At 42.4% G+C, this 26,936-nt stretch overlaps 1 protein-coding gene, 1 long non-coding RNA gene, 1 other non-coding gene and 1 pseudogene across 4 annotated transcripts in view; 3 read left to right on the top strand and 1 right to left on the bottom strand.

Moving 5' to 3' along the window:
- The window catches only part of LOC125299754, a 28,676-nt pseudogene extending 23,776 nt beyond the window's left edge, over positions 1-4,900 (bottom strand).
- Positions 4,901-9,025: 4,125 nt separating this feature from the next.
- LOC125299495 lies at positions 9,026-10,486 on the top strand. 2 transcript variants are annotated; one of them, XR_007194375.1, is made up of 4 exons: positions 9,026-9,171; positions 9,741-9,833; positions 10,153-10,245; positions 10,340-10,486. It is a non-coding gene; the product is annotated as an uncharacterized LOC125299495 (long non-coding RNA). The 2 variants fall into 2 exon arrangements; XR_007194376.1 differs by lacking the exon at positions 9,026-9,171 and adding an exon at positions 9,218-9,583.
- A 10,491-nt stretch (positions 10,487-20,977) lies between these two features.
- trnal-uaa lies at positions 20,978-21,060 on the top strand. Its single transcript has one exon. It is a non-coding gene; the product is annotated as a tRNA-Leu (tRNA).
- A 1,017-nt stretch (positions 21,061-22,077) lies between these two features.
- utrn (utrophin) overlaps positions 22,078-26,936 on the top strand; it is a 155,501-nt gene continuing 150,642 nt past the window's right edge. The window contains 2 exon segments of the mRNA XM_048249538.1: positions 22,078-22,536; positions 24,735-24,862. Of these exon segments, the coding sequence (XP_048105495.1) occupies positions 24,781-24,862 (82 nt within the window). The 5' untranslated portion in view covers positions 22,078-22,536; positions 24,735-24,780.

The raw sequence follows: 26,936 nt of genomic DNA, 5'->3' as shown, positions 1-26,936 counted from the left end.
CCAGGTTCAGCAGATACAACCTAAAAAAAAACGTCCTTAATCAACCTTAATGATCCTAGTAATCTAACATCAATAATTTACTAAATAAAATATGTCAGAGATTCACTACTGAACCCGTAAATTTTGGTGTAGCGATACCTTCTTCACAGCTCGCAAAATCGAGATAACTAAGTAGCAGGCAATGACTGAAAATCGGTGGTCTACCAAGTTAAGAAAATATATATAAATTGCACTGTGCACATACAAATAAATATAAGCATATGCACCATAAAGGGCCTATTTATATAATATACACAGAGTTGACCATTCAAAAGAGGTAGCTATTTAATCAATTTAAGCCTGGATATAACGTTAACATTACCTTTACAGAGGGCGAAGTCAAGCTAACAAACTAGCAGGCAATCGGTGGTCTACCAAGATAAAACATATATATAATTACGCTGTGTACATACAAATAAAGATCAGTATATGCATCATAAAGGGCCTCTGATAAAATATAGACAGTTGACAGTTCAAAACAGGTAGATATTTAATCAATTTACCCCTGGATATAACGTTACCTTCACAGAAGGCAAGTCAAGCTAACAAACTAGCAGGCAATCGGTCGTCTACCAAGATAAAACATATATATATATATATATAATTACGCTGTGTACATACAACAAAAGATCAGTATATGCATCATAAAGGGCCTATGATACAATAAAGACAGTTGACAATTCAAAACAGGTAGCTATTTAATCAACTTACCTCAGAAGTTACTCGACAGTCAGCAATGGAAGTGAATGATGTCCATCGCCATAGAATGAGTAGGGTCCGTCTGCGGCATGGGCATGTCCGTCATTAAACAGGAACGCCCATTGGGCGCCCTGGTACTGCAGCATCGACCAATCAATGCGAAGAGCTTCAAGTGACGCTGGGTATGATGTCATTTCTTCTTCCTTTTCCTCAATTTCATCCCGTGTGTGCACCACTGTCTATGGTGTGCACAGAGAAGGTTTCGGTATTTTCCATTAATAAGATAATTTCCCGGTTGCGGTCATTCAATGAGAGATGTCAGTAAGTTGACTATTGTTTGTTTTGACAACATTGGGTAAGTATTTCCATTTACCCTACATCACTAAGCTGTTGTTTCGTCGTATCAGAATCTGATAGAATAAGGCAACAAGTGTGGTTCGGTAATCTCATGCTATCTTGTTCATATTTAGCAGCTAGCCAGAAGAGAGCAACGATAACTTAAAACTGTTTGTAGTTAGATGTTAGATTTTGCTAAGACTTTGCCAAGTATTTTCCTGTGTAGCTGAAATCATAGATAATACTTATATGGACTGAAATGACCAGAGTACATTGTTAATTTGGATGTTCGTGGTTCAAGTAGCATCGTTGGTAAGAGTTAACGTGCTAGCTAGCATGGCAATGGCACACTATTACATTGGTCGATGTGAAGCTACGTTTTGGTGGCAGGTATAATTGTGGGTAAGTAGTGTTTGTTATTCATCTTTCTGTAATCTCTCTAGCCCTGTAGGACAAGCTGGCGGACCCCTCCCACCCTCTCAAGCAAGCAGTGAAAGGCATCACTTACTATATTAAGTCCTTTGCCATTTAGTTTTATTTGTTGCTCATGAAGATGGTTAAAAAAAAACCTCTCTTTCTCTCTAGCCCTGCAGGACAAGCTGGCGTACTCCTCCCATCGTCTCCATCGGCCCAGTTCAGCACCACCTTCCAGACAGCAAGCAGTGAAAGGTATTACATACTGTCTCTGTACTTTGCCATTTTCTAACATGGCTACAAATTAAACAAAAACAAACTTGGCCATTTATTTGTATTTGGTGCTAATGAATATGATATCTAATCTCCCTCCCCTTCTCCCCTTCTCTCTCTCTCTCTCTCTCTCTCTCTCTCTCTTTCTCTCTCTCTCTCTTTAGTCTTACAGGACAAGCTGTCGGACCATTCTCACACTCTCCATCAAGCACATCAAGTGACAGGCCAATCTTCCCCCCAGAAGTGTTACAACAAATTATTGGAGAAACACTGTGTCTTGATATGTCTATGCTAGGTGTTTTTAACAGAGTATCAAAATCTTGCTGTACTGTCTGTCCACTAGCCACTTTTTACCACTGTCTTACTGCTTCACTGTTTGCATGCTATATTAGCACATATGCATAACCCCTCCCTCAATCCCACAGCCGGATTGTGGCCACACTTATACCTTTACTTAATACGTAATGCTTTATAATCAATACTCGTATAAAGGCTGTAACCCTATTACGTCAACCCATTCTTGCACTGATATAGTTTTTCTATAGTCTTTTTTATATTACCTTGTCTACTCTCTTATATGTCCATATTTATTTTATGCTGGTCTCTAGACTTTATTCTTGCACTGTTGGACTTACTAATTTGCACCATCACCATGACACTCACTCTCACAGAGCACCTTACCTTACTAGGCACAGAGAATCACAGGCTCAGTCCCTGCCTCAGTCATTGCAAGCGCCTCATGCTTAATCACCCCTAAGCACACTATGGATACTGTTTTAGACTTGTTTTAGATTTAGTGTTATTCAGTATAATTTGTATTTTAGTATACCCTTTATCTTCTACTGTCCTTATTGCTTAGTTGTGTTTTTTATATTAGGCCTATATACTTTTATTACTTTTTTTGTTGTTAGTGCATGTTGTGTGTGATGTCTGTTTGTCTATTTATCTATCTATCTAAATCTTTCAAAACACTTGCAAAGCCCTTCCACCCCTCCATTTACATTAATGATGCTTTGGCAGAACAGGTTTTTGGGGTTTCACAGCCTATTTGGCAAATCAGTTATATGCCTATGGGGCTTGTTAGCCTACAGGTGAATAAGCTCCTAGTGTAAGAGTGTTTTTTATTATTATTATTATTAATATTTAATTATGTTTTTATTTTTTAATCTTTGCAAGTAACTGTGAATTGGGCACAATGCACTGAAATACATTCATTCAATATGCTTTACTGACCCCTGATGCTATCGGCCAGCTCTCTGGCTCAAAGCATTAAGTGAACTGCTGTTTCTTAATAAATAGCCTGAGTTTTTTCAATACTGTTCTTGCCTGTTCAAAAGTACAAAAACAACACTACTGTTCTTACCATGTACAACTGACCATACTGTGAATATATTAAAAGTAAATAGTTTGAGAACAATTATTTTTATTTGTATCTTTATTGAAAACATTTAATGTGGGGGGGAGTGTAGCCTATGGTATCTGGATTAGAACGGTACAAAGTCCCACGCTCTCTCCAGAGATAACTACACAGCCCCAACATTCTCATTAGATTTGGCTACCATGGAGCCTCCCTGAAATTATTATAGTTTAGGCTACTGTAATCAGGAAATGACACCTAAACAAGCATCTCGATGCTAGCTGACGTCTGCTTGTGCTCAGATCCTACACGTAGATCAAATGTAAACTTGTACTGTAGGCTAATAGAACTAACGTTCTGTATTGTCGCTAACGCTAGTTCTACGCTACCTGTCCTAGTTCTACTACTCTTTGTGTTCTAAGTGTTATTCTAAAACAACTTCTTTAGAAAGGTTAACTATCTAGCGAATGCTATAACCCAGATGTCGACCGTCGCATTCAGGAGGCGAATAAGTAGGCAAAGGGAGTCGGATGTTGTTGATAGTGACGAAGAAGGGGGCGTTTTGGTCACCAGCACGGGAACGCCTATTTGTGTCCGCAGCCGGATGATATTGCATAGAATGGCTTTTTGGAACTACGCGAGGCTGCATACCCCGGAAGTAGGCGGCAAAAAGCGTACAACGGAGTCCAATGGGAGTGTCGCAACTCTTTCTCTCTATGGCTCTGCTACTACTAACACAGAGACAACATTTTGACATCAGAACTTCTGCCAACCAGAAAGACCAGTCGAACTTGGTTTGTGTGATGTCAATAGATTAGATTCTACTCTGTGGCGATCAGGCATGCTGGAATGCAGCGTGGGTACATTGATTTCTTATGGCGCCTGGAAATACATGGAGAGGAACTCGTTGAACAAGATCGTGCGATGACTAGTGCCATTGTTTCGCAAAAAATAATAGAATGTAGTAATACACGCTTTTCGTAATGTTTTTGACACGATGGCTTTGATCGCAAAGGAATGTAACTTAGTGAGAAGAAAGTTGCGAACTGAGTAGTATATGATATATAACGTTAACTCAAGTGTAACATACAGTTTGCTTGCTCCTTGACATTATCGGACAAACACTTAATCATAAAACACCGAATACCCAGGGGGCAAAACACCCGTGTTTTACTAAATCAGACATGGGCTGCTGTAAAAGGTTGTCATATAAAAATGAAATCTATGATGTCTGAGGATCACAACCTGGGTGGACAACCGGTCAACAAGCTGCTGGAAACTTGTAGGATGTGTTCAAAGTATGTATGTCCCCCCGCAAAAAAATGCGCTTTTGAAGCTCTTTGCAGTTCCCTATCAGGCATCTAGCAGTCGCGATCAAATGCCATCATCCATAACTGCTTTCATATCTCTGCTATCATTTTAGTTGTGAAATCTACAGCCCTACCAACACAACGGGAATACAGCTTTCAAACGATATATTGATTGTACAAGCAGTATGAAATAAAGTTGTGATCATGTAACGTTACATTGAAAGACTTTGAACTTCTGTTGCTAATTATCCATGTTTCTACACTAGCACTAGTTCTAGCTTAGCCTGCTGCAAATAAAATAGTTTTGATTGATCAAATAGTTTTATGTATACTACTTACCGAAAAGGTGATCTTGTAAAACAGTCCATGAATAAGATATCAGTCGGTTCTGTCTTTGTATCCTTGCACTTTTACTGTGCACAAACTTAGTCCACAAACACATCAAAAACACAACGTCTTCTTCTGCAGTGGTGCACAGTGACGGACTGGACGGTCTGGTATTTCGGCAGATGCCAGAAGGGCCGCGGCCCCTCGTGGGCCGTTTGGGCCGGCCCAGAGCCATAGAGAGAAAGAGTTGCGACACTCCCATTGGACTCCGTTGTACGCTTTTTGCCGCCTACACTGCTCCACTCCCGCCCACACACACATCTTCACTGTCATCACTCACATACATTACATACAGTACTCTGCTTGCAATAGTAAGTCCCTGACCCCCAACACACACACACTTACATCATCACTGTCATCACTTCACATACATACAGCACACTGCTTGCTACAGTAAGCCTCCTCTACATACTTGCTGCACACTGTCCCCCCCCACATACACAGCACATTGTCTTCAGGATCTTCTCCAACACACATCCTCTACATACTTACAGCACACTGCCCCCACCTACCCACCTACACACTACACACACACACACACACAGTCACTGCTCCACTCCTCCCGCCCACACACACATCTTCACTGTCATCACTCACATACATTACACACAGTACTCTGCTTGCAATAGTAAGTCCCTGCCCCCCTACATACACAGCACATTATTTCATCAGGAAGCTTCTCCAACACACATCCCCAACATACTTACAGCACACTGCCCCCCCCCCACAGCACATTGTCTCATGAGGAAGCTTCTCCAACACACATATTGCACACTGCCCTCTCCCCACATACACAGCACACTATCCCATCTCCCCTGTCATCCCCCAACACACACACCAAGACCCCTGGCAGTTGGGTTAGCCCCTTGAGCCGTGGATCTGCCCAAGGTTTCTTCCTTGGTAAGGGAGTTTTCCTTGCCCCTGTTGCTCTTGGGTGCTCCTTGTTGGTGCCCCCCACCCAATCCCAATCCTCCCCCACCTTTTTATGCAGCCCTTGCCACTTAATCTACTAAACCCTCTTCTACTGCACTTTTTACCCCCCATTAATGCACAAATAGGCTGACACCAGACATAATTTCACTGCATTTCTTACTTCCAGTAACTATATGCATGTGACAATAAACTTCCTTGTATCCTTGTATCCTAACTAGGACAGGTAGCGTAGAACTAGCGTTAGCGACAATACAGAACGTTAGTTCTATTAGCCTACAGTACAAGTTTACATTTGATCTAATGTGTAGGATCTGAGCACAAGCAGGCGTCAGCTAGCATCGAGATGCTTGTTTAGGTGTCATTTCCTGATTACAGTAGCCTAAACTATGATAATTTCAGGGAGGCTCCATGGTAGCCAAATCTAATGAGAATGTTGGGGCTGTGTAGTTATCTCTGGAGAGAGCATGGGACTTTGTACCGTTCTAATCCAGATACCATAGGCTACACTCCCCCCCACATTAAATGTTTTCAATAAAGATACAAATAAAAATAATTGTTCTCAAACTATTTACTTTTAATATATTCACAGTATGGTCAGTTGTACATGGTAAGAACAGTAGTGTTGTTTTTGTACTTTTGTAACTCAGGCTATTTATTAAGAAACAGCAGTTCACTTAATGCTTTGAGCCAGAGAGCTGGCCGATAGCATCAGGGGTCAGTAAAGCATATTGAATGAATGTATTTCAGTGCATTGTGCCCAATTCACAGTTACTTGCAAAGATTAAAAAATAAAAACATAATTAAATATTAATAATAATAATAATAAAAACACTCTTACACTAGGAGCTTATTCACCTGTAGGCTAACAAGCCCCATAGGCATATAACTGATTTGCCAAATAGGCTGTGAAACCCCAAAAACCTGTTCTGCCAAAGCATCATTAATGTAAATGGAGGGGTGGAAGGGCTTTGCAAATGTTTTGAAAGATTTAGATAGATAGATAAATAGATAGATAGATAGATACTTTATTGATTCAAGGTCTCAGTAGCATACAGACATCACACACAACATGCACTAACAACAAAAAAAGTAATAAAAGTATATAGGCCTAATATAAAAAACACAACTAAGCAATAAGGACAGTAGAAGATAAAGGGTATACTAAAATACAAATTATACTGAATAACACTAAATCTAAAACAAGTCTAAAACAGTATCCATAGTGTGCTTAGGGGTGATTAAGCATGAGGCGCTTGCAATGACTGAGGCAGGGACTGAGCCTGTGATTCTCTGTGCCTAGTAAGGTAAGGTGCTCTGTGAGAGTGAGTGTCATGGTGATGGTGCAAATTAGTAAGTCCAACAGTGCAAGAATAAAGTCTAGAGACCAGCATAAAATAAATATGGACATATAAGAGAGTAGACAAGGTAATATAAAAAAGACTATAGAAAAACTATATCAGTGCAAGAATGGGTTGACGTAATAGGGTTACAGCCTTTATACGAGTATTGATTATAAAGCATTACGTATTAAGTAAAGGTATAAGTGTGGCCACAATCCGGCTGTGGGATTGAGGGAGGGGTTATGCATATGTGCTAATATAGCATGCAAACAGTGAAGCAGTAAGACAGTGGTAAAAAGTGGCTAGTGGACAGACAGTACAGCAAGATTTTGATACTCTGTTAAAAACACCTAGCATAGACATATCAAGACACAGTGTTTCTCCAATAATTTGTTGTAACACTTCTGGGGGGGAAGATTGGCCTGTCACTTGATGTGCTTGATGGAGAGTGTGAGAATGGTCCGACAGCTTGTCCTGTAAGACTAAAGAGAGAGAGAGAGAAAGAGAGAGAGAGAGAGAGAGAGAGAGAGAGAGAGAGAGAGAGAGAGAGAGAGAGAGAGAGAGAGAGAAGGGAGAAGGGGAGGGAGATTAGATATCATATTCATTAGCACCAAATACAAATAAATGGCCAAGTTTGTTTTTGTTTAATTTGTAGCCATGTTAGAAAATGGCAAAGTACAGAGACAGTATGTAATACCTTTCACTGCTTGCTGTCTGGAAGGTGGTGCTGAACTGGGCCGATGGAGACGATGGGAGGAGTACGCCAGCTTGTCCTGCAGGGCTAGAGAGAAAGAGAGTTTTTTTTTAACCATCTTCATGAGCAACAAATAAAACTAAATGGCAAAGGACTTAATATAGTAAGTGATGCCTTTCACTGCTTGCTTGAGAGGGTGGGAGGGGTCCGCCAGCTTGTCCTACAGGGCTAGAGAGATTACAGAAAGATGAATAACAAACACTACTTACCCACAATTATACCTGCCACCAAAACGTAGCTTCACATCGACCAATGTAATAGTGTGCCATTGCCATGCTAGCTAGCACGTTAACTCTTACCAACGATGCTAACGAACACGAACATCCAAATTAACAATGTACTCTGGTCATTTCAGTCCATATAAGTATTATCTATGATTTCAGCTACACAGGAAAATACTTGGCAAAGTCTTCGCAGCAAAATCTAACATCTAACTACAAACAGTTTTAAGTTATACGTTGCTCTCTTCTGGCTAGCTGCTAAATATGAACAAGATAGCATGAGATTACCGAACCACACTTGTTGCCTTATTCTATCAGATTCTGATAATGACAAACAACAGCTTAGTGATGTAGGGTAAATGGAAATACTTACCCAATGTTGTCAAAACAAACAATAGTCAACTTACTGACATCTCTCATTGAATGACCGCAACCGGGGAAATTATCTTATTAATGGAAAATACCGAGAAACCTTCTCTGTGCACACCATAGACAGTGGTGCACACACGGGATGAAATTGAGGAAAAGGAAGAAGAAATGACATCATACCCAGCGTCACTTGAAGCTCTTCGTGATTGGTCGATGCTGCAGTACCAGGAACGCCCAATGGGCGTTCCTGTTTAATGACGGACACGCCCATGCCGCAGACGGACCCTACTCATTCTATGGCGATGGACATCATTCACTTCCATTGCTGACTGTCGAGTAACTTCTGAGGTAAGTTGATTAAATAGCTACCTGTTTTGAATTGTCAACTGTCTTTATTGTATCATAGGCCCTTTATGATGCATATACTGATCTTTTGTTGTATGTACACAGCGTAATTATATATATATATATATATATGTTTTATCTTGGTAGACGACCGATTGCCTGCTAGTTTGTTAGCTTGACTTGCCTTCTGTGAAGGTAACGTTATATCCAGGGGTAAATTGATTAAATATCTACCTGTTTTGAACTGTCAACTGTCTATATTTTATCAGAGGCCCTTTATGATGCATATACTGATCTTTATTTGTATGTACACAGCGTAATTATATATATGTTTTATCTTGGTAGACCACCGATTGCCTGCTAGTTTGTTAGCTTGACTTCGCCCTCTGTAAAGGTAATGTTAACGTTATATCCAGGCGTAAATTGATTAAATAGCTACCTCTTTTGAATGGTCAACTCTGTATATTATATAAATAGGCCCTTTATGGTGCATATGCTTATATTTATTTGTATGTGCACAGTGCAATTTATATATATTTTCTTAACTTGGTAGACCACCGATTTTCAGTCATTGCCTGCTACTTAGTTATCTCGATTTTGCGAGCTGTGAAGAAGGTATCGCTACACCAAAAATTACGAAGTTCAGTAGTGAATCTCTGACATATTTTATTTAGTAAATTATTGATGTTAGATTACTAGGATCATTAAGGTTGATTAAGGACGTTTTTTTTTAGGTTGTATCTGCTGAACCTGGCGGTGTTAGCTAGTCAGCTGAGTACTGTGTATCGGATGCTAGTAGAAATAAGGTTTGTTTAATTACACCCTTGAAAGGGCTGTTGGATTGCATGTAGGAATACAAATTATTTTACACAAAAAAATTATCATAAGCCATAATGAGCTTTAAAATGTTTATTACTCAGACAGTAGTGTGACTAATTTGTTTCCCAAACACTGCTGCTGCAGGCGGCTGCTGCTGGAGGCGATGACTGCTTGAGCTGGCTGGTGTTGGCGAAGGATGGTGATGGCGGCTGCTGCTGGTAATGGTGGCGGCTTCAGGTAATGGTGGCTGTTGCTGCTGGTGGCGGCTGCTGCTGGTAGCTGCTACTGCTGGTGGCGGCTGTTGGTTGCGGCTGCTCCTGGTAGCTGCTACTGCTGGTGGCGGCTGTTGCTGGTGGCGGCTGCTGCTGGTGGTGGCTGTTGCTGGTAGCGGCTGCTGGTGGTGGCGGCTGGTGGTGGCGGCTACTGCTGGCGGCTGTTGCTGCTGGTGGCTGCTGCTGCTGGTAATGGTGGCTGGTGCTGGAGGCTTATATAGTGTTACCTGCAGTGTCCATTGTTGAATCTATTGTCGCCCTATTTCGCTTTATCTGCTTTTTAGTGTCCAGGACACAGATGAAGAGGATGTTAGTATGCGTTGTCGAGAGGAACTGCCCTACAGTGACTGGCCATAGTGCATAGTGGAACTCCACAGGTGTGAGTCTGATGTACGCAAAGAAAAAATTATTTTCTAGGCAATCCTGAGTGAACTGGCTTGTTAGAATATATTTGTGCCCCTGTCTCAACAGATCTTGCTGGACCGCCAGTATCGTTGTTGTGGCCACTGTACGTATGTTTGTTGATATTATTCATGCTTGTTCCTTGTTCATGCTTGTTCCCATTTTTTTTGTTCCACACTGTTCATTTTTATCTTATGCCAGGTACCTTTATTATGAATGTTGTAATGTTGTTGATGAATGTATGCCTGATGTATGTGGAGGATTTTTTTTAATGTATTAATCACTTATAATATTCCTTCCTTCACTTTGTTCTTGTTTTTCCAGTTAGATACACACATTTACACACACACACACATCTTGTTGTCTCACTCAATATTTTTTATTAAACAATATTTGATTCATTCATCCAAGCTTAATGAGTTGTTATTCTTTAATATATTTGATTCTTTGTGCATTGCTTAGTATTAAAATTATCATGGTTGTGTGGTCAACTCCTGTCTCATCAGAAGTGGGTGTAAATGCTGAATATGCTGTTCTATGGTGCTTTCTGCCTCTTGCGCACGCATGTTTTCGTGACGTTACATAGAAATCCATGTATTCTAGGCTTTTTTCATATTTCATATTGCATTCATTTTTTTGGAGTTGTGCATTGATATATCCATGTTCTTGGTTCAGTCTTTATGCATATTAAAGTTAGAGTTCATCACCAATGGGGCTGCAAACGTGTTATGTCCGTGCATGTGAAGTTATATCTGTGTGTGGCGAGCACATGCATCACGGCGTGCATCGCGGTCCCCGCAGGGTCAGCTGGTTGGTGAAAATGCCAGGGCCGTTTTTTAATCCCAGTCCGTCACTGGTGGTGCACGATTAACGCTACTTCCTGTATTGTTGGAAATCCCATGTAAAATAGGCTAGGCTACTTGGATTTTCATTTCACCACTAGAAGGCAATATTTTAGATATATATAAATATATAATATATTGAGAAATTTCATGGTAGTCTAAGTGCTTTTCAGTTTTCATTATAAAACAATTACAACCCGAAATAGAAAAACTTGGGACGTTGTGTAAAATGTGAATAAAAACAGAATGTAATAATCTGCAAATCTCTTAAACTCATTTACTTGACAAAAGGACACGGACAGCATATCAAATGTTGACTATTGATTGAAAATTTGACTTTCATGAAATATATATTTTAATTTTGAATTTGATACCAGCAACATGTTTCAAAAAAAGTTGGGACGGGGATAACAAAATGCTGGAAAAGGTGTGTAGTGATAAAGAAAACAAAAGGAGGAATGTTTCAAAACTAATTAGGGTAACTGGCAACATGATTGGGTATGAAAAAGAGCATCCCAGCAGGGTCTCTTAGAAGTAAAGATGTACGGGTATTCATCATTCTGTGTAAACCTGTGTACACAAATGATGAAACAATGGCATTTTAATGCTTCTTAAGATGAAATTGTGAAGTATTTGGGGGGTCCATCATCTACAGGACAAGGGAAGGAGCTGAAAAACACATTGGATGGTCGTGGTCTTCTGGACCTCAGATGGCACTGCATCAACACCAGACCTGTTTCCACACCTGTCATTGTATGGGCTCAGGACAACCTCTGATAACCATTGTCTATGTGCGCTGTTTGATACTCAATTCAAAAACTGCAGCCAAAATTCTAACAACCGAAATTATATTGAGACACAATACAGAAAATACCACCGTCTTATCTGGGCCTGAGCTTGTTTAAAATGAACTGAGGTAACGTTGAAAAAGGTCCTGTGGTTAGACCAATCAACATCTGCCATTGTTTTTGGAAATCATGGACTCATCTGGGCTAAAGAGGAGAGGGCCTATCCATGTATCCAACCTATCCAACTTGTTTTAGTGCTCAGTTTGAAACCCAACATCTATGACTGTGTGGAGGAGCATTCGTGCCTACAGCATGGGCATCTTGCACATTTGGCAAAGCACAATCAATTCTGAAAGATGTAGGTTTTGAGCAACATATACTGCCATCCAGTCAATATCTATTCTAGAGAAGACCTTGAATATTTCAGGAAAACAATGGCCAAATGAATTCTGCACATATTTAAATAGTATTTCTCCATAGAGGAAGAGTCCAGGTGCTAAAATGGCCTGTCTGCTGTTCAGATTTGTCAAATTAGGTGCATAATGGAGTGGAACGCATGACTAAGAATACCCCATACTGTTGAGCAACTGAAATCGTGTAGTAATGACTATTTGCTAGAGTTCATTCTCAAAACTCTAGCAAATAGTCTCCTCAGTTCCTAAACATTTACAGAATTTTGTTAAATGAAGAGGTGAAGCAGTACAGTGATAAACATGCTCCCGTCCCAACTTTTTTGAAACATGTTGCTGGCATCAAATTCAAAATGAACATATATTTTCCATGAAATAGTCCACATTTTCATTTTCAACATTAGATATGTTGTCTGTGTCCTTATTGCTGCTAAATATGGGTTTACGAGACTTGTATATTATCACATTTAGTTTTTATTTGCATTTTGCACAACGTCCCAACTTTTCTGTTTTGGGGTTGTATTTCAAGTCGCTATTAATATGAACACTATAATAATGATGAATCGCTTGGGCAGTAAAAAATCAGAAATTTTGGATGGTCTCTGGATGAGGGCCAAGCATTTTCAATTCCATCTACACAGCCTGCCTGGCCTGTGTCAATGGCCATGGCAATATCATGTGGTTGTGTTAAGGGTTGTCAGAAGAGCTGCTCCTGTGCAAAGAGGGCAATTCCATGCTACATGATGCCTTTTCCAGGGGCCTGAAGAAGAGCAGCAGCTCTGTTGAGGGGGACCTGGACAGGGCGAACCAGCTGAACCACTTCTACAACAGGTTTGACTGCCCTGCTCCAGCTCCAATGGCAGTGGTCTGTCCACCACCCTCTGCTGACTCAGACATTGCTCTTGTTTGCGTGCCTGCCCTATCCCCACCTCCCAGCCTCCCAGTCTCTCCAGCTCTGCATCCCGGTGACACCCAACGACCTAAGCCACCATCACCTCACGCCCTGCCCCCGCCTGACGCCTCCTTGCCTGTGCCTGTTGAGGTGTCCACGACTCTGGCATCCTTGACAGGGACATCAAGGAGGTGGTCATTCCCCAGCCCCCATGCACCCCCACAATACCAGTGCAACACTCACCTCCACATCACAGGCTATCGTACCCCCCCCATCACTGGATATTGCACCCCTCCCCCACATAGCGATCACGAACAATGAGGTGACAATGACTTCAGTCAACAGCAATCACACACAGATCCCAGATGCACCCCTCCCCCTCCCCATACCCCCCATCATCACAGCAGATCAAGAAAGAGTTCAACTAAAGAAACTTCGCCCCAAGAAGGCCTGACAGACTGTGTCCAAGGCTACTCAAGGCCTGTGCTGCTGAACTGGGGAAGCCACTGAAGCACATCTTTAACTTGAGTCTACGCCTCGGACAAGTTCCAACACTGTGAAAGACATCAAGACATCACTTGATTTCTCAAGTGCTTTTAACACCATCCAACCCCTCAGACTAGGAGACAAGCTATTGCAGATGGGTGTGGATGCTCACCTGGTAACCTGGTACAGATTACCTGACCAGTCCTGTTCACCCTGTACACATCTGACTTCTGCTACAACACAGAGTCATGCCACATACAGAAGTTTTCTGACGCAGGTCTAAGCCCACTCTGCTACCAGTCTCCATTGATGGGGTCAATGTGGAGGTGGTAAGCACCTACAAGTATCTGGGTCTCCACCTGGACAATAAACTGGACTGGTCAGCCAACACGGACACACTCTACAAGAAAGGGCAGAGCAGGCTGTACTTCCTGAGGAGGCTGCGGTCCTTCAATGTGTGCAGCAAGCTCCTCAGGATGTTCTAGCAGTCTGTTGTTGCCAGCGTCCTCTTCTATGCAGTGGTATGCTAGGGAGGAAGCACAAAGAAGAAGGATGCGGGGCAACTTGACAGGCTGGTAAGGAAAGCTGGCTCTGTAGTGGGAGCTGAACTGGAATGCATCACTTCAATATCTGACAAAAGGACCCTGAACACTGATCAACATCTTGGACAATGAGTGTCATCCACTCCACAGCACTATTGTAAAGCAGAAGAGCCTGATCAGCTGGAGACTTCGCTCACTGCCTTGCACAACAGACAGACAAGGAAGTTCAATCATGTTCAATGCTTCACCTAAGGGAAGAGGAGAGATAGACTTCTCCGCATAGTCTGTCTGCCTCTCCACCCCCTCCATGTTTGGATACTGCCACTAGCCACTTTTTACCACTGTCTTACTTCCTCACTGTTTGCGTGCTATATTAGCACATATGCATAACCCCTCCCTCCATGCCACAGCCAAATTGTGGCCACACTAAACCTTTTCTTAATATAGTATCTATATCAATATACTTAATATAATATCTAAATCTATCTTAATATCTATCTAAAAAACTAAAATCTGACCTTGGGAAAGGGGTCATTTTCAAAATGGCCGCCAAAATGGCTGTCAACAGGTTAGAATGGCTATATCTCAATTACTATTCAGCCTACAGGGGTGAAATTGATATCAAATGATGGTCAAATTAAACAAGAATAGGATTTTAAATGTTAAAATTGAAAATATTTCAATGCTCTACCTTTTTCAGCCATAAATTTAAATCAATGCGTTTTAATACAGAGCAAATGCAATACAGGATTATTAACCATCTCCATGGCATGGAGGAAGATAAGACATGTCTTAACTGGTGTTATATCTCATCTAGAGGTTATATGCTTTTAGAAAATATATGGTTTGGGGTGTTTAATTTGTTTTGCCTGGACAATATAGGCTAAAATGTATCCCCTTTACACTAGATTCGCCTATACAGAATAGAGGGCAATGCATTGTTCATGGCATAGAGGAAGATGGGACATGTTTTAAATGGTGCTATCGTGCTTTGAATTAAATTTCGAAGCAGTCACGTGGGTGTGTGTGAAACGAAGCTTCGGATGTCACTGATCACGTGATTATCACAAAACGAATCAACCTCCGATACAAGGCTTCACTCCAAATTGGTTCATGTCTTCAATACACGCTTCGAAGCAGGGGATAGCTTGCGGACCACCAGTGGTCCCCGGACCACACTTTGAGAAACACTGGTCTAGGCTACGTACAGTGGGTCCCCGTTAAGTTTGGACGGGTTCCTTCAGGAATCACGATCCCCATTTTCTCAGCAGAAATGGCACAAACTGCAGTTGACACAAACAACCACAAGGTGTCACTTTGGAGTTCTGCCACTACTATTTTTGATGCGACTTGACTTACTGCTTCCATGATGCAATTTCCAAGTCAGTAGAACAATCAGAGAAAGCTGAGCCATTACCAAACATATATGATAATACAATAGCGTGAGTTTATATATCTTATACCCTATTTGTCACGGTTACTTATAGATTTGATAGTGTAACGATAAAGCATAAGAGCATAAGAGACTTTCAGCGGGGCCGAAACGGAAACTTAATTTGATCAAGGTAGTTTAAGCACACTTGACAAAACATTCTAATATGAAAATGTAGATGCAATTGTTGTAAGATGGTGCAGCTCCTTTAAGAAAGCACCGTTAAAAAGTAGGCGTGCTGGAGCCGAGTCATATTCAAAATGCAAAAATAACACCGCAGATAAAACCAATTATCCTCATTCATTGCAACCACAGCATGCCTGCTTGCCGACGTTTAAACAAAAAAAAGATATCAAAGCACCTTTTGGCGTTTGAATGTAACACTAAAAAAATGTTTAAACAGCTGGACAAATGATTTAGCTAATTGATTATAGCCTGTACACCAGCAATTGTTGAACATTTGGAAAAAGATCGCTCAGCTGTTGCCACAGTCACAGGCAATGTAGAAACAACATGAGAGCAGTACACACTTCCCGAATGTGGATGTTACACTGTCATAATCTACCACCAGCCTTTTGGCAAGTTGAAAAATAGATGACTTCTGTGAAATCTCTGCTTTAAAGCAAGACCTAAATGAGAGGAGTTGTGTTGGGAATGTCGGTGCAATGTCCATGCTATAATGGTCTGACAAACGTACTGCCTTTTCAAGCAGTTCATCATCACCTGCGAAGAAGGATCATAGGACGTAAAGACTCAACCACATAACAAGTTTTCCGCGTGCTTGCACATCTTTGGGAGAGCTGACTGATTATGATGTCCAGAGTTGCATTAAATACCTGCACTTTGAAGGATCTCTCTGCATCGGTTAAGCGTTCATCTTCCCGATAGTTCGTCAAAGTGACGCTTCACTCTCCGCCAGCTCTCACATTTTCAAATGTACTCTGAACCCCATTTATTTGCGAGTGTCTGCGCCAGTAGCCTTGGCCTGGGCAAAGGCACGCAGGTAGTCAGAAAGGACCGGTATAGAATTTTCCAGCAATTGCATTGCGGGGTAGCGACGGAGGTCACAGGCCCTGGTGCGACTGCACTTGCTGCACCTACTCAGGCCTAGTTACTGCACTGCGTGGGAGCGCTAATGTGTCTACTGTAAATCATTCATGTGTGAAAGTCATTAGGCTGGAAGCGCTAATGTGTCTAAGCTCATTAGTCTACTTTCAATAGGCCTACTGTACAGCCTGAGAGGGGGAACATAACCTATAGCCTAGGCTACTGTAGAGTAGGCCTACAGTAGGCTAGTCAGTATAGGCTAAACAATCAGTTGTGAAAGTCTGCAACGAAAGTTTCCTAATGGAAGCGCTAACGTGTCTATTGAGCTCATTAGCCTACTTTCAATAGGCCTATTGTACAGCCTGAGAGGGGGAACATGACCTACTGTAGTGTGAACAATCAGTTTACTTAGTTACATTTGTTTAGTTAAATCCAGTTTTCTACTCTATCTCCATGATATGCTTAGCCTATAGAAAGACGAAGTCGGGAAAGTGCTTCAGAGAAAACCTATTTATTGAAATAATGAACAGTCTACATTCTACAGTCTAAATTTAAACCACGTTGAATCCCTGGGAAGATCTGCGTGTTGTCTTGGAGTAATTCGTTGATCTTATTTATGCAGTCCTTCAGTTCACTCCTCCCCATAGCAGGGAACTTTCGTTGTAGTGTTGAGACCACAAAGTTTTTCACATTTTATGGCAGTGCTCGCTTGCCCTTCGCCCATCCCAGTTGGTGGTTTTGCTCCAGGCTTTATAGTGTTCCTCTGTGACGATGGACCTGAAGAGCAGGCATCCCATCAGCCCACTTGGCAGTAGCTCTGTTGGTGAATCTTAGCGTGGTCTTCGGGACCAACATCACGCGCAAGGTCACGCCTGCGTGTTGACTAGGAACTTGGATGCTGTCGCTGAGGTGACGGAGAGGGCCAATGGAGACATCTGCAAGGAGGACGTCTCTGGAGCTGGTGTCGAGGTGCACCTGGGGATTGGTCTCTCAGGCGCCGAATAACTTCTCTGCTCACGTGGCGTCGCCTGAAGTTCTCCGATTCCAGCTCTCATCTCCTGTAAAATGTCTCTGTGGCTCTCAAGTGGCTGCCTCTTTCGGAGTTGTTGAAGCCTCGTTTGAGGTTTTTGACCTCCGCTTTCAACCCATCATTCTCGGCGTCTCTCTCCGGCTACCGAGCTTTCTCTGCTCTCTCATACTGAGCTTTCTCTGCAAAATGTGAGAAAGTCATTAGGCTGGAAGGCGTGTCTACTGTCAGTGACTAGTGCGAGAAGCGGGTTCTGTGTTGTAGGCTATGCATTTTTCCGACACTTGGCTGAAAGCTCCCTCCCCACCCCTTCTTTCACAAGCAGTGCAGCTTTCTGAAGCGGTGCCTTTTGAAGCTAATGTAACAAATACCACCAATATTGTTGTGTGGCAATAAAAGTATCCAGGGTTTCGCCAAGTAGCCTAAATAGGCCTATATAAATAAATTAAGGACATACAATCCTTAAAGCTTAACGTAGCCTACATGTAGATTAATGTCCCAAAACGTCAACAAGTCGTTTTATGCGCTCATTATATATGGATTTCTATGAAACGTCCACTAAATCATCGCGCGCAACCAAGAGGCAGAAAGCACCATAGAACAGCATAGAGCAATGCAAAAGAGCAAAAGAATAAAATGATTTTTTGTGCTGACAACTGCACCAATTCCAAATCCGCGATGGTTAGAGAATGTTAAATATGTTCAATATCCCTAACGGAATGCATGTCTTCGCCAAAATGACAAAATACGATGTTATGTTAATAATGCAAATGAACGGCACACTTTGAAATATAGTCGGAAATGAGATGTTATCATCATTGAGACAACAGGGGTATACAATAAAATCCGATTGTAGCTTACAGCAGCCGGGCTATTTAGGTTAAGTTTATAGCGTTGTGGGACGGCCACCAAGCGTCTTCTGCCCCACGGCTGCGGCACAGTCTTGAGTGACCGGATTCGTTTTTCCTTTGTCATATGAATGCTGTCATTTTGTTAACATTACTGTTAAGGAGATGCTGTAGGCAAATGCTATATTTCAACCTCGTTAGTGTCAGAACTATTCACAAGGTTTCTGGGCAGCATTTTTATGTTCTGTTAGCAAGCGAACTTCTCATGACTACCGACAAAGTAGCCTACTGCCAGCTGACCTAAGCTCTCATTTTAAAACATTACTGAGAGACAGGCACTATACAATCAAGAAATCTTGCCACTGAATCCAAAACTATGTTTAACATTATGTACAAAGCTTAGGCTACAGTGGATTAGCATGTTGCAGGGGCTGCTAAAACAGAGAAACGCGCACTGAAAACGGCCAATCACAGCCCTTGCTGTCGAATCGCCCGTCGGTTCGACAGTTGAACGCCACAGCGGACTATGCTGCCCCCATGCGGCTGCAGTTGTCCTTACATGTCACCCAGCTGCGTGAATCACCATTATCGTGAATTAAGTGTCAATTTTTAACGGGGACCCTCTGTACCCAATATAATCACAGAAATGTGTGTGCAATGTGCATGCCCATTCTTTATTCATCTCCCTTCTAAATTGATGTATTTGTTTACGAATACAAGAAATGCTCACAGCCAAAATACTACCTTTATTGTTTTTATAGAGAAGGCAATTACATTTGTATTTATGCAGGGTACAAAATAGGCTTAGTTAGGCCTATTTATGACATTATTTATTTATCCATTAATTCATGCTCAACATTTATTCATCTTCGACTCAAAGACATTCATGGCTAATGTCTGAAACACTTCATGACACAATGCTATCCTTAACTTTCACCAGCAGAGGTCCTCATAGAGTTCTGAAGCTTCGAGTACTGAACCTTTTTTCGATACAATTGGATTGAAAGCTTCACTGGTTCAGAAAGCTTCAGTTCGCCATCACCAACTGATATTTTAGTCTGACATATATGAATCAGTGACCTTTAAATCTAATTAAACACAACAAACACTTTCCTAGGCTGAATAATGCATCAGATATAGCCAAAATTAGCGTTCGGTGGCCATCTTGGACGCCATCTTGAAAATTATAAGTCTTTGAAAATGATGATCTGATACTTTAGTGTGACATATATGACTCAGTGACCGCTAAATCTGATTAAACATGAAAAACACTTTCCTAGGCTGAATAATGTTTCATAGCCAAAATTAGCTTCTGGTGGCCATCTTGGATGCCATCTTGAAAATGATGAACTGATACTTTCGTGTGACATGTATGAATCAGTGACCTCTAAATCTGATTAAACACGAAAAACACTTTCCTAGGCTGATTAATGCTTCAGATATCCCAAATTAGCTTCTGGTGGCCATCTTGGACGCCATCTTGAAAATGACCCCTTTACTGGGGTCAGATTTTACTAGATTTTTAATATGTTATTAAGTACATCTAGGTATCATAATCAGTTGAAAAACCTTTTGTATCAATTTTTTTGAGGTTAGGTGTTTTTTTCCATATATTGACCCGCCTAATCAGGGAGATATGGCCCAGGATTCATGGATATAATTAAACCTTTTTAGCATGATTGGGTGATTCCGGGGAGTTAAAGCAGAATTTGAGGTAGCATGACCCTAATTGCAAGTTTTCAGCAGCTTGTTGACCGGGTTGTCCACCCAGGTTGTGATCCTCAGACATCATAGATTTCATTTTTATATGACAACCTTTTACAGCAGCCCATGTCATCTAAACCCCCTTGCCCCCTGGGTAGAACAAGTAAAACCAGAGGGCGAGAAACAATTAGCAGCTACCTCTGTATGACTCGTTCGATTTTCCTCGCAGGTTAAAATACTGGTGAACCTAACTAGGGTTAGCTACCAATACTTAGCTCAATTGCTAGCTAGCTTCGCTAACGTTAGTTGATTGGTGGAGATGTCTGTCCTAGATAGATATAACACGTTAACGTTAGCTAACAACTTGTTCTCCGCAGAGGTGATACTTGCTAGACTTAATATAGCTATTATTCCTGGATAAGATATGATGTATGCGGGTGAAGAATGTGCTTCTGATATGTCACAGCGAGTGTCCATCAGTTATATCAGGTTAGGTTGTTGGAACCTGGAAAATGCTTGCTAACGTTAGCTGAATCAGACTGTTAGGAAATGGGAGTAAGGACAAGTTTATCATTAACGTTACCGCATGAGAAATGTTGATTTAGAAAGGAAATTTGTTGAAAAAGCTCAAAAATATATGGTTACGTTTTTACATAAATTGAGTGGGGTCTCATGTAGTAGTTATATGTACCAGGATGGCCGAGTGGTTAAGGCGTTGGACTTAAGATCCAATGGACATATGTCCGCGTGGGTTCGAACCCCACTCCTGGTAAAAACATTTTGAGGCAAATATGGTTTAATCAAAGGGAGAGCGACTGAAGGAAGAGTATTCGCCTCGACGTTGTCCACTTCTGAGTGAAGAAATAGGAATCGGTAAGGAATCGTTTCAGCGAAGGAACACTACCATTCTCAGTACCTCTATGGGTACTACCCTAGACAAATGAAAACAATTGTGGTGTGCGATCCATATCGAATTTCATAAAAGTAAGGCTATACGTGAAATTAACAAAAGTTATATGTGGCATCGTGTGTAATTGGACTTTTGCCTGAAAATCCAAAGTGAGTGGATTTCCAATAACATGAAGGATGAGCTTCTATTCTATAATTGAAAACAATGATGTTACTATCGCCTCCTGCTGGTGTCTGGGAAAAGTTGCACACAGATGGCTGACACCTGACTGCTGGATTGGACAGAGTGATTTAGGGAAAAAGCAGTATTCGGGTCACACCGCATACTACCGAGACAAAATTAATGTAAATGTGTAAATTATTGTTTCACATAGAAGATGATTTGCACGTTTTACAGCGGGAACGCTCTTCTCGAAAGTTCGGTGAAGAAACCCGTTTATAAAGTATCGCCAAAGGACCAGCAGAGGGCACCATAAGAGCGTTTATTCCAGAGCCATGGATTCACATGTAACTGCGGTTGGACTCGGACTTCTATTCCCCGGCAAAGCACTAGCACTTAACAGCATACCAAAACTTTGAGACTACTTTGTTTTATTTTTCAAGTTACTGTTTACAATTAGGTGTAACAAATGTAAAATGTAAAAACAAAAAACCCTCATGCAATTGTATAAAGGACTTTGAATAAATAACCAATTATTCATAAATGTGTCGTGTTTATATCAACTGTTCGTCCATTCTCCTGCAATTTGTGCCGTGGTGAATCGGTTAATGCCGTTAGCTCACGTTTGGTTTTGCCCTAGCCTGCTGCCACGCCACATCCCAACTTTCTGTCCCAACGAGAGGGCACCACTTGTCCAAGTTGGTCGCCAGGGTGCACGGTCACGTGACTGCACTCGCGCCATGTTTCCATCTCTACGTTTGCGAAGTTTTTTTGCAGGCTTGCGCAGGCAGCGGGGAAGGGAAAGGTAGCTTGCAACAGGAACAAAGTTAGGGAAGGGCTCGATTAAAGCTGCATCTGCACCCGTTTCCCCGTCTACAACGGCGATACTTTAGAACCGGAACACAATCCTGTCCGTGCCGTGGTGGAAGAATTAAACAGCCACTGCGGAGAAAAAAATATTCTCTGACTTTTGATTGAGATTATCCCTCGCAACACATTTTTTGGGAGCGCGTTCAAGTGGAGACTGGGTGTGCGAATCGGGGCTGATGTTTGAAAATGTCTTAAAGGCCGTGGCGAGGGGACAGCAAACGTGGAAATAGCTCACTTTTCTCGCTGCTCCTCGCTGATTTCTTCGAAACTTTGGGAGACTTGTGTTCAAACCCCAGGACTGTCAGTAAGGTGGGAGTTACTTATTATCAAATCACTTGGTTAGCATTAACGTTAATCTGTAGCAAAACACTATTCATGTTTCGAAGTGATGCTAGATCGGCTCAGATCAAATCAAATCACTTAAAGTTGGTTAAAAAGAGATTGGATCCTGTTACAGTAAACTTTAGAACGTTCAATCAATATAGATTGTCACAACATTGGTTTAAGAGTTTTAATAAAGTTAAGTGAAGCTAACATTTCAAATGGGTACTGGATGTACTTGACAAGATATTGTTTTCCATCCAGCAAGGTGGGAAAGACAGCAGTTAGAGAATGGGAAATGTGTGTGTGTGTGTAGGCTATGTGTGTGTGTGGTGAGTGACCATGAGGGTGGGAGAAATGAAGGGGGTGGCCACAGAGTTTTGTGTCAAGAGTCAGCACACACACAAATCGTTCTCATGTTGGTGCTTAATGTGATGATCGGATTAAAACGACCCATGGGAGGCGGACTGAAAACGACACAGTCCACCGATTGGACACAGGTTTGGCCCTGTGCACCGGTGCAGAGCTACCTGTTTGACTAGGTAGAGCTAACGTCATGTCCATAGCCAACACCAGTTTGGAAATGCATACAAGGCTAATGCAGTATGTTTCATTGAACCCTCGATGAAGTGCTGCCTCGCTGGTTTTTGGGAAGCTCTGTACGCGAGGGGAGGGAAGGAAGGAGCCATGTCTCGCGAGGGGAACTGAAATCGAAGCCAAATGGTTTTTATATCTACTTTCGGAGCTGACGTCAACCTCTAACAGCGCCCGAGCTTGTTTATTTCTCGGTCCCCTCCATATAGCGCCTTCATGGAGGTTTGTTCGAGTCCCGCACACGCTTGCATGTTCTGCACCTCTCAACATTCCACCATTATCAACGTGACGTCAGCTCCGAACTGACAGCTGGGCCTTGCAAAAGTAAACTTCCAGCAGACCTGAGCTAAATTCAGCAAGTCACGACTGTGGGAGGGTGTGTGTGTGTGACACAGTACTTCTGAGGGACTCGCAGTGGTCACTCATCATCCACAGTTCTGTTTAAGTATACTTGGTTTTTCACACACTCTTGTACTTTTTCTTTGACAATCTTCTCTTGTCAGATGGTGTGCTTTATTAAGACTCCACCCGTGCCTCTATAGATGTGGTAATGATAGCATGCCTGTGGTGTTGCGCGCACACACACTGCACCACCCATTCTCAGCGGTCACCTCGTCGACTCCCTGGCTTCCTCCCTCTCCCTCAGGCCCTTCGGCCTCTGCCGTCTACACACACACACAACACACACACACACACACTGTAATTGAGCAAAGGGCCTGTCTCTTCCGTGGGCCTCCGGGGCTCTAGCCAGGCTTAGGGCTTGGGCGTGCTGTGGAGGAGTCAGTCCCCAAGATCAGAGCAAGAGCCAGCCAATTTGGGACAAAGATGGAGAATAATGCCTGCTTTGAGACTGCTTTGAGACTGAGTAGTGTCAGGATTGGAGAATCCTAGTCTGGGATTCTGGTAACAGGGCAAAAGCCAGTCAGACGGGTGCAATTGTGTCTTTAGGATGTGAGGTTACTGGCTCATCCTGATAACATATTTGGTTTTAAAAGGGATGTTGTCCTTGAAGATTAGCTCTTGCTCCTGGAAGTTACCTGGATTTGAAAAAGTTGACTGGTATCTAGCAGAAAAGCTGGTAAACTTGCTTCCTAGTTCAGTCCTCAGGTCTGGACAAAGAGAAAGAGTCAATGTTTGGGAGTAAAGCCCGGGAGTGGGTTGGAACTTTAGCCAGGATTGAAGAGTCAAATTCTGGGATTACGGTTGGAAGGATGGGGGATTGGGTGTGAGATTATAGTCTGTAAAGTTTGAAGGAGGAGTCTGCAGTTCTGCCAAAAGGGGTTGTTGATATTTTAGCTCAAAGGCCAATCAAATGACACCCCTTCCCTCCATGTTCTTGAAGCAATGTGTTAATAGGCTAGAATTGTTTATGGATTGGCTCCAGCCCATGTGTTTGTTTCCCATTCACAGAGCAAGGGATTGTGTACAAACACTGGATTTCTTTTAACCTTAATCACAGAAAGGACCGCTAGAGGAACGCGAGGAGCAATTTTCTGAATTGTACAGAAAGTGTAATGGACCAGAATCACAGACCACATCTTGAAGTAGGCTGAAGACGAAGCTCAGACTCAGTGGGATGTCTCTGTTTACAGGTGGTGTTACAGTCCGAGTGGAGCGTGAGAACACACACAGGGAAACATGGCCGACGCAGCGTCGTCCAGGGATACCGCCGAGGGAGTAGCCGACAACGAGTTCAGTGACATCATCAAATGGAGATCAGGTGGGTGGCTGAGCAATACGATGGAGAGGGACTCTGCTGGCCTTCAGAGACCAGGGCCCGCATGACCTGGTCTTAACTGCCCCATATGTTTATGTGTATGTATGTATGTATGCTTCAAGGATCTGTGATGGTGCAGCTGTGGAAAAGTTCTGGGCAACGAGTTGCCCTGCGCTTTTGGTCAGCAGGACAGATGTGAGCAAAATCACATCTGTCCTGCTAACAAATCACTACACACACACACACACACACACACACACACACACACACACACACACACACACACACACACACACACACACACACACACACACACACACACACACACTTGCTGATTTGTAAGCCTTGGGCATAAGGCAAAGAGTAAGGTTTGTTTTGAAAGAAAGTGTCTCTGTTGGACATTATGAGGTCTTAATGGGCTTTGGGGTGCAGCATAGCACAAGCAGCGCCTGTTTGGACCACACCACCTTGTTATATAGGGGTGTGGTGGGGTGTTGTGAACCTGAAGTTTGATTAGCTTGTATTTGACACTGCCATTTCATTGTGCATTGCATTACATATGAGTGTAAGTGGGTGTGTTTGTGTGGATTTGTGATACACATGTACCAGTATATCTGCCTACCTTACCTATGACCTCACAGTGATTTGAAAGTTTATGAAAATTGGATTTAAAATATGTAGTTTGGCACGATCTAATAAGCACTTTGACTCATAATTTCCTTATGAGTCCTTATGAAATGACGGTTGATTCCTGCTGACTCTCCATTTTTTGTGGTTTGGAGTGGGTGGCACATACCCATATATTGTCCGTGCTCAGGGAATTGGAGACTTGGGAAGGTTGAGCTCGGGAATGCTGGATTTGGGACGGCTGGATTTAGGGGAAGGCTGGGTCCTAGGCCCAGCTCCAGACCACAGTGCTTTTTCTTGCAACTGTTGTGGTTGCCTGGCAACAGCGGCTGTCATGTTTTCTTGGTTGGGACTCGAGGCCTGCTTTTAACTCCATAGGAGAGAGAGCGGGAAAGAAAGAGAGGTTATTCTGTGTTTTGCGTCACACGCCCTGTGGAGTCCAATCAATGCACATCTCATTCTTTCTTTACCCACTAATCCATCTGTCCTCACCCACTAATCCATCTGTCCATCATTCGTCTTGCAGGCCTTCTCTCTTTTATTTCCATTCTACCATAATTAATCTCTCATTCTCTTTTGCTCTCTTTCACACTTCTTCAATTTTGACTTCATGTAGGTGTTCTCTCTCTCTCTCTCTCTCTCTCTTTCTTTTTCTCACTTATGGCCAAGCTCTCTCATGTCATTCATCCATTCCGGAATCTCTCACTGTAATTCATCTTACACTTCCTCTCCTTCTCTTTTCCTCTCTCTCCCTTTTTATCTCTCCTTTTTTCTTTCTCTCCATCACTTACTCAATGTCTTCCTCTTTCTAATGCTCTCTCTCTCCTGGCCTCTATCCCAGCTTTCATTCCAGAGCTATCTCTCACTCTAATTTATCTCTCTCTTTCTGTCTCTCTCTCTTTCCTTCCCCCTTTTATTTTTATCTCTGTTATTTCTCTCGCTCTCTCTCTCTCTCTCTCTCTCTCTCTCTCTCTCTCACTCCTGTCATCTACCTCTCACTTCATATCCCCTTCACAGCCAGCTGCCATTTCCCTCACACCATTCCAATACACACACACACACACACACACACACACACACACACACACACACACACACACACACACACACACACACACACACAGGAGTTAGCCAACAGCAGGGTCGGCCTGAGAGTCTGGCCACTGCTCTGTCAGAGATTGGCACCTGTGGCAAAAAAAACATTTGTGTCGTTGTGCCATTTTTTCCTCTCTGAAAGGCCACAAAGATATTATCCTGTTTTAAATCCCTTATAAATCTGCACTATTAAGCCCACAGTGTACCTTTATCCATTACCCTCCCCCCCCCCCACACACACACATTAACAAACCAAAACAAGTCAGTCATGTTGTCCTATGAGCAACAGTCAGTCTCAGAGTAAAGTAATGGGTCATGGTACAATTAGAATTCTTTTTCACCAAGGTTCTTCTAC

Source organism: Alosa alosa, chromosome 8, assembly GCF_017589495.1.
Source record: "Alosa alosa isolate M-15738 ecotype Scorff River chromosome 8, AALO_Geno_1.1, whole genome shotgun sequence".
In the NCBI taxonomy this organism is placed as follows: Eukaryota; Metazoa; Chordata; class Actinopteri; order Clupeiformes; family Clupeidae; genus Alosa; species Alosa alosa.
Note: the sequence above shows the minus strand (reverse complement) of the source record. Positions and strands in the feature narration are given on the sequence as shown.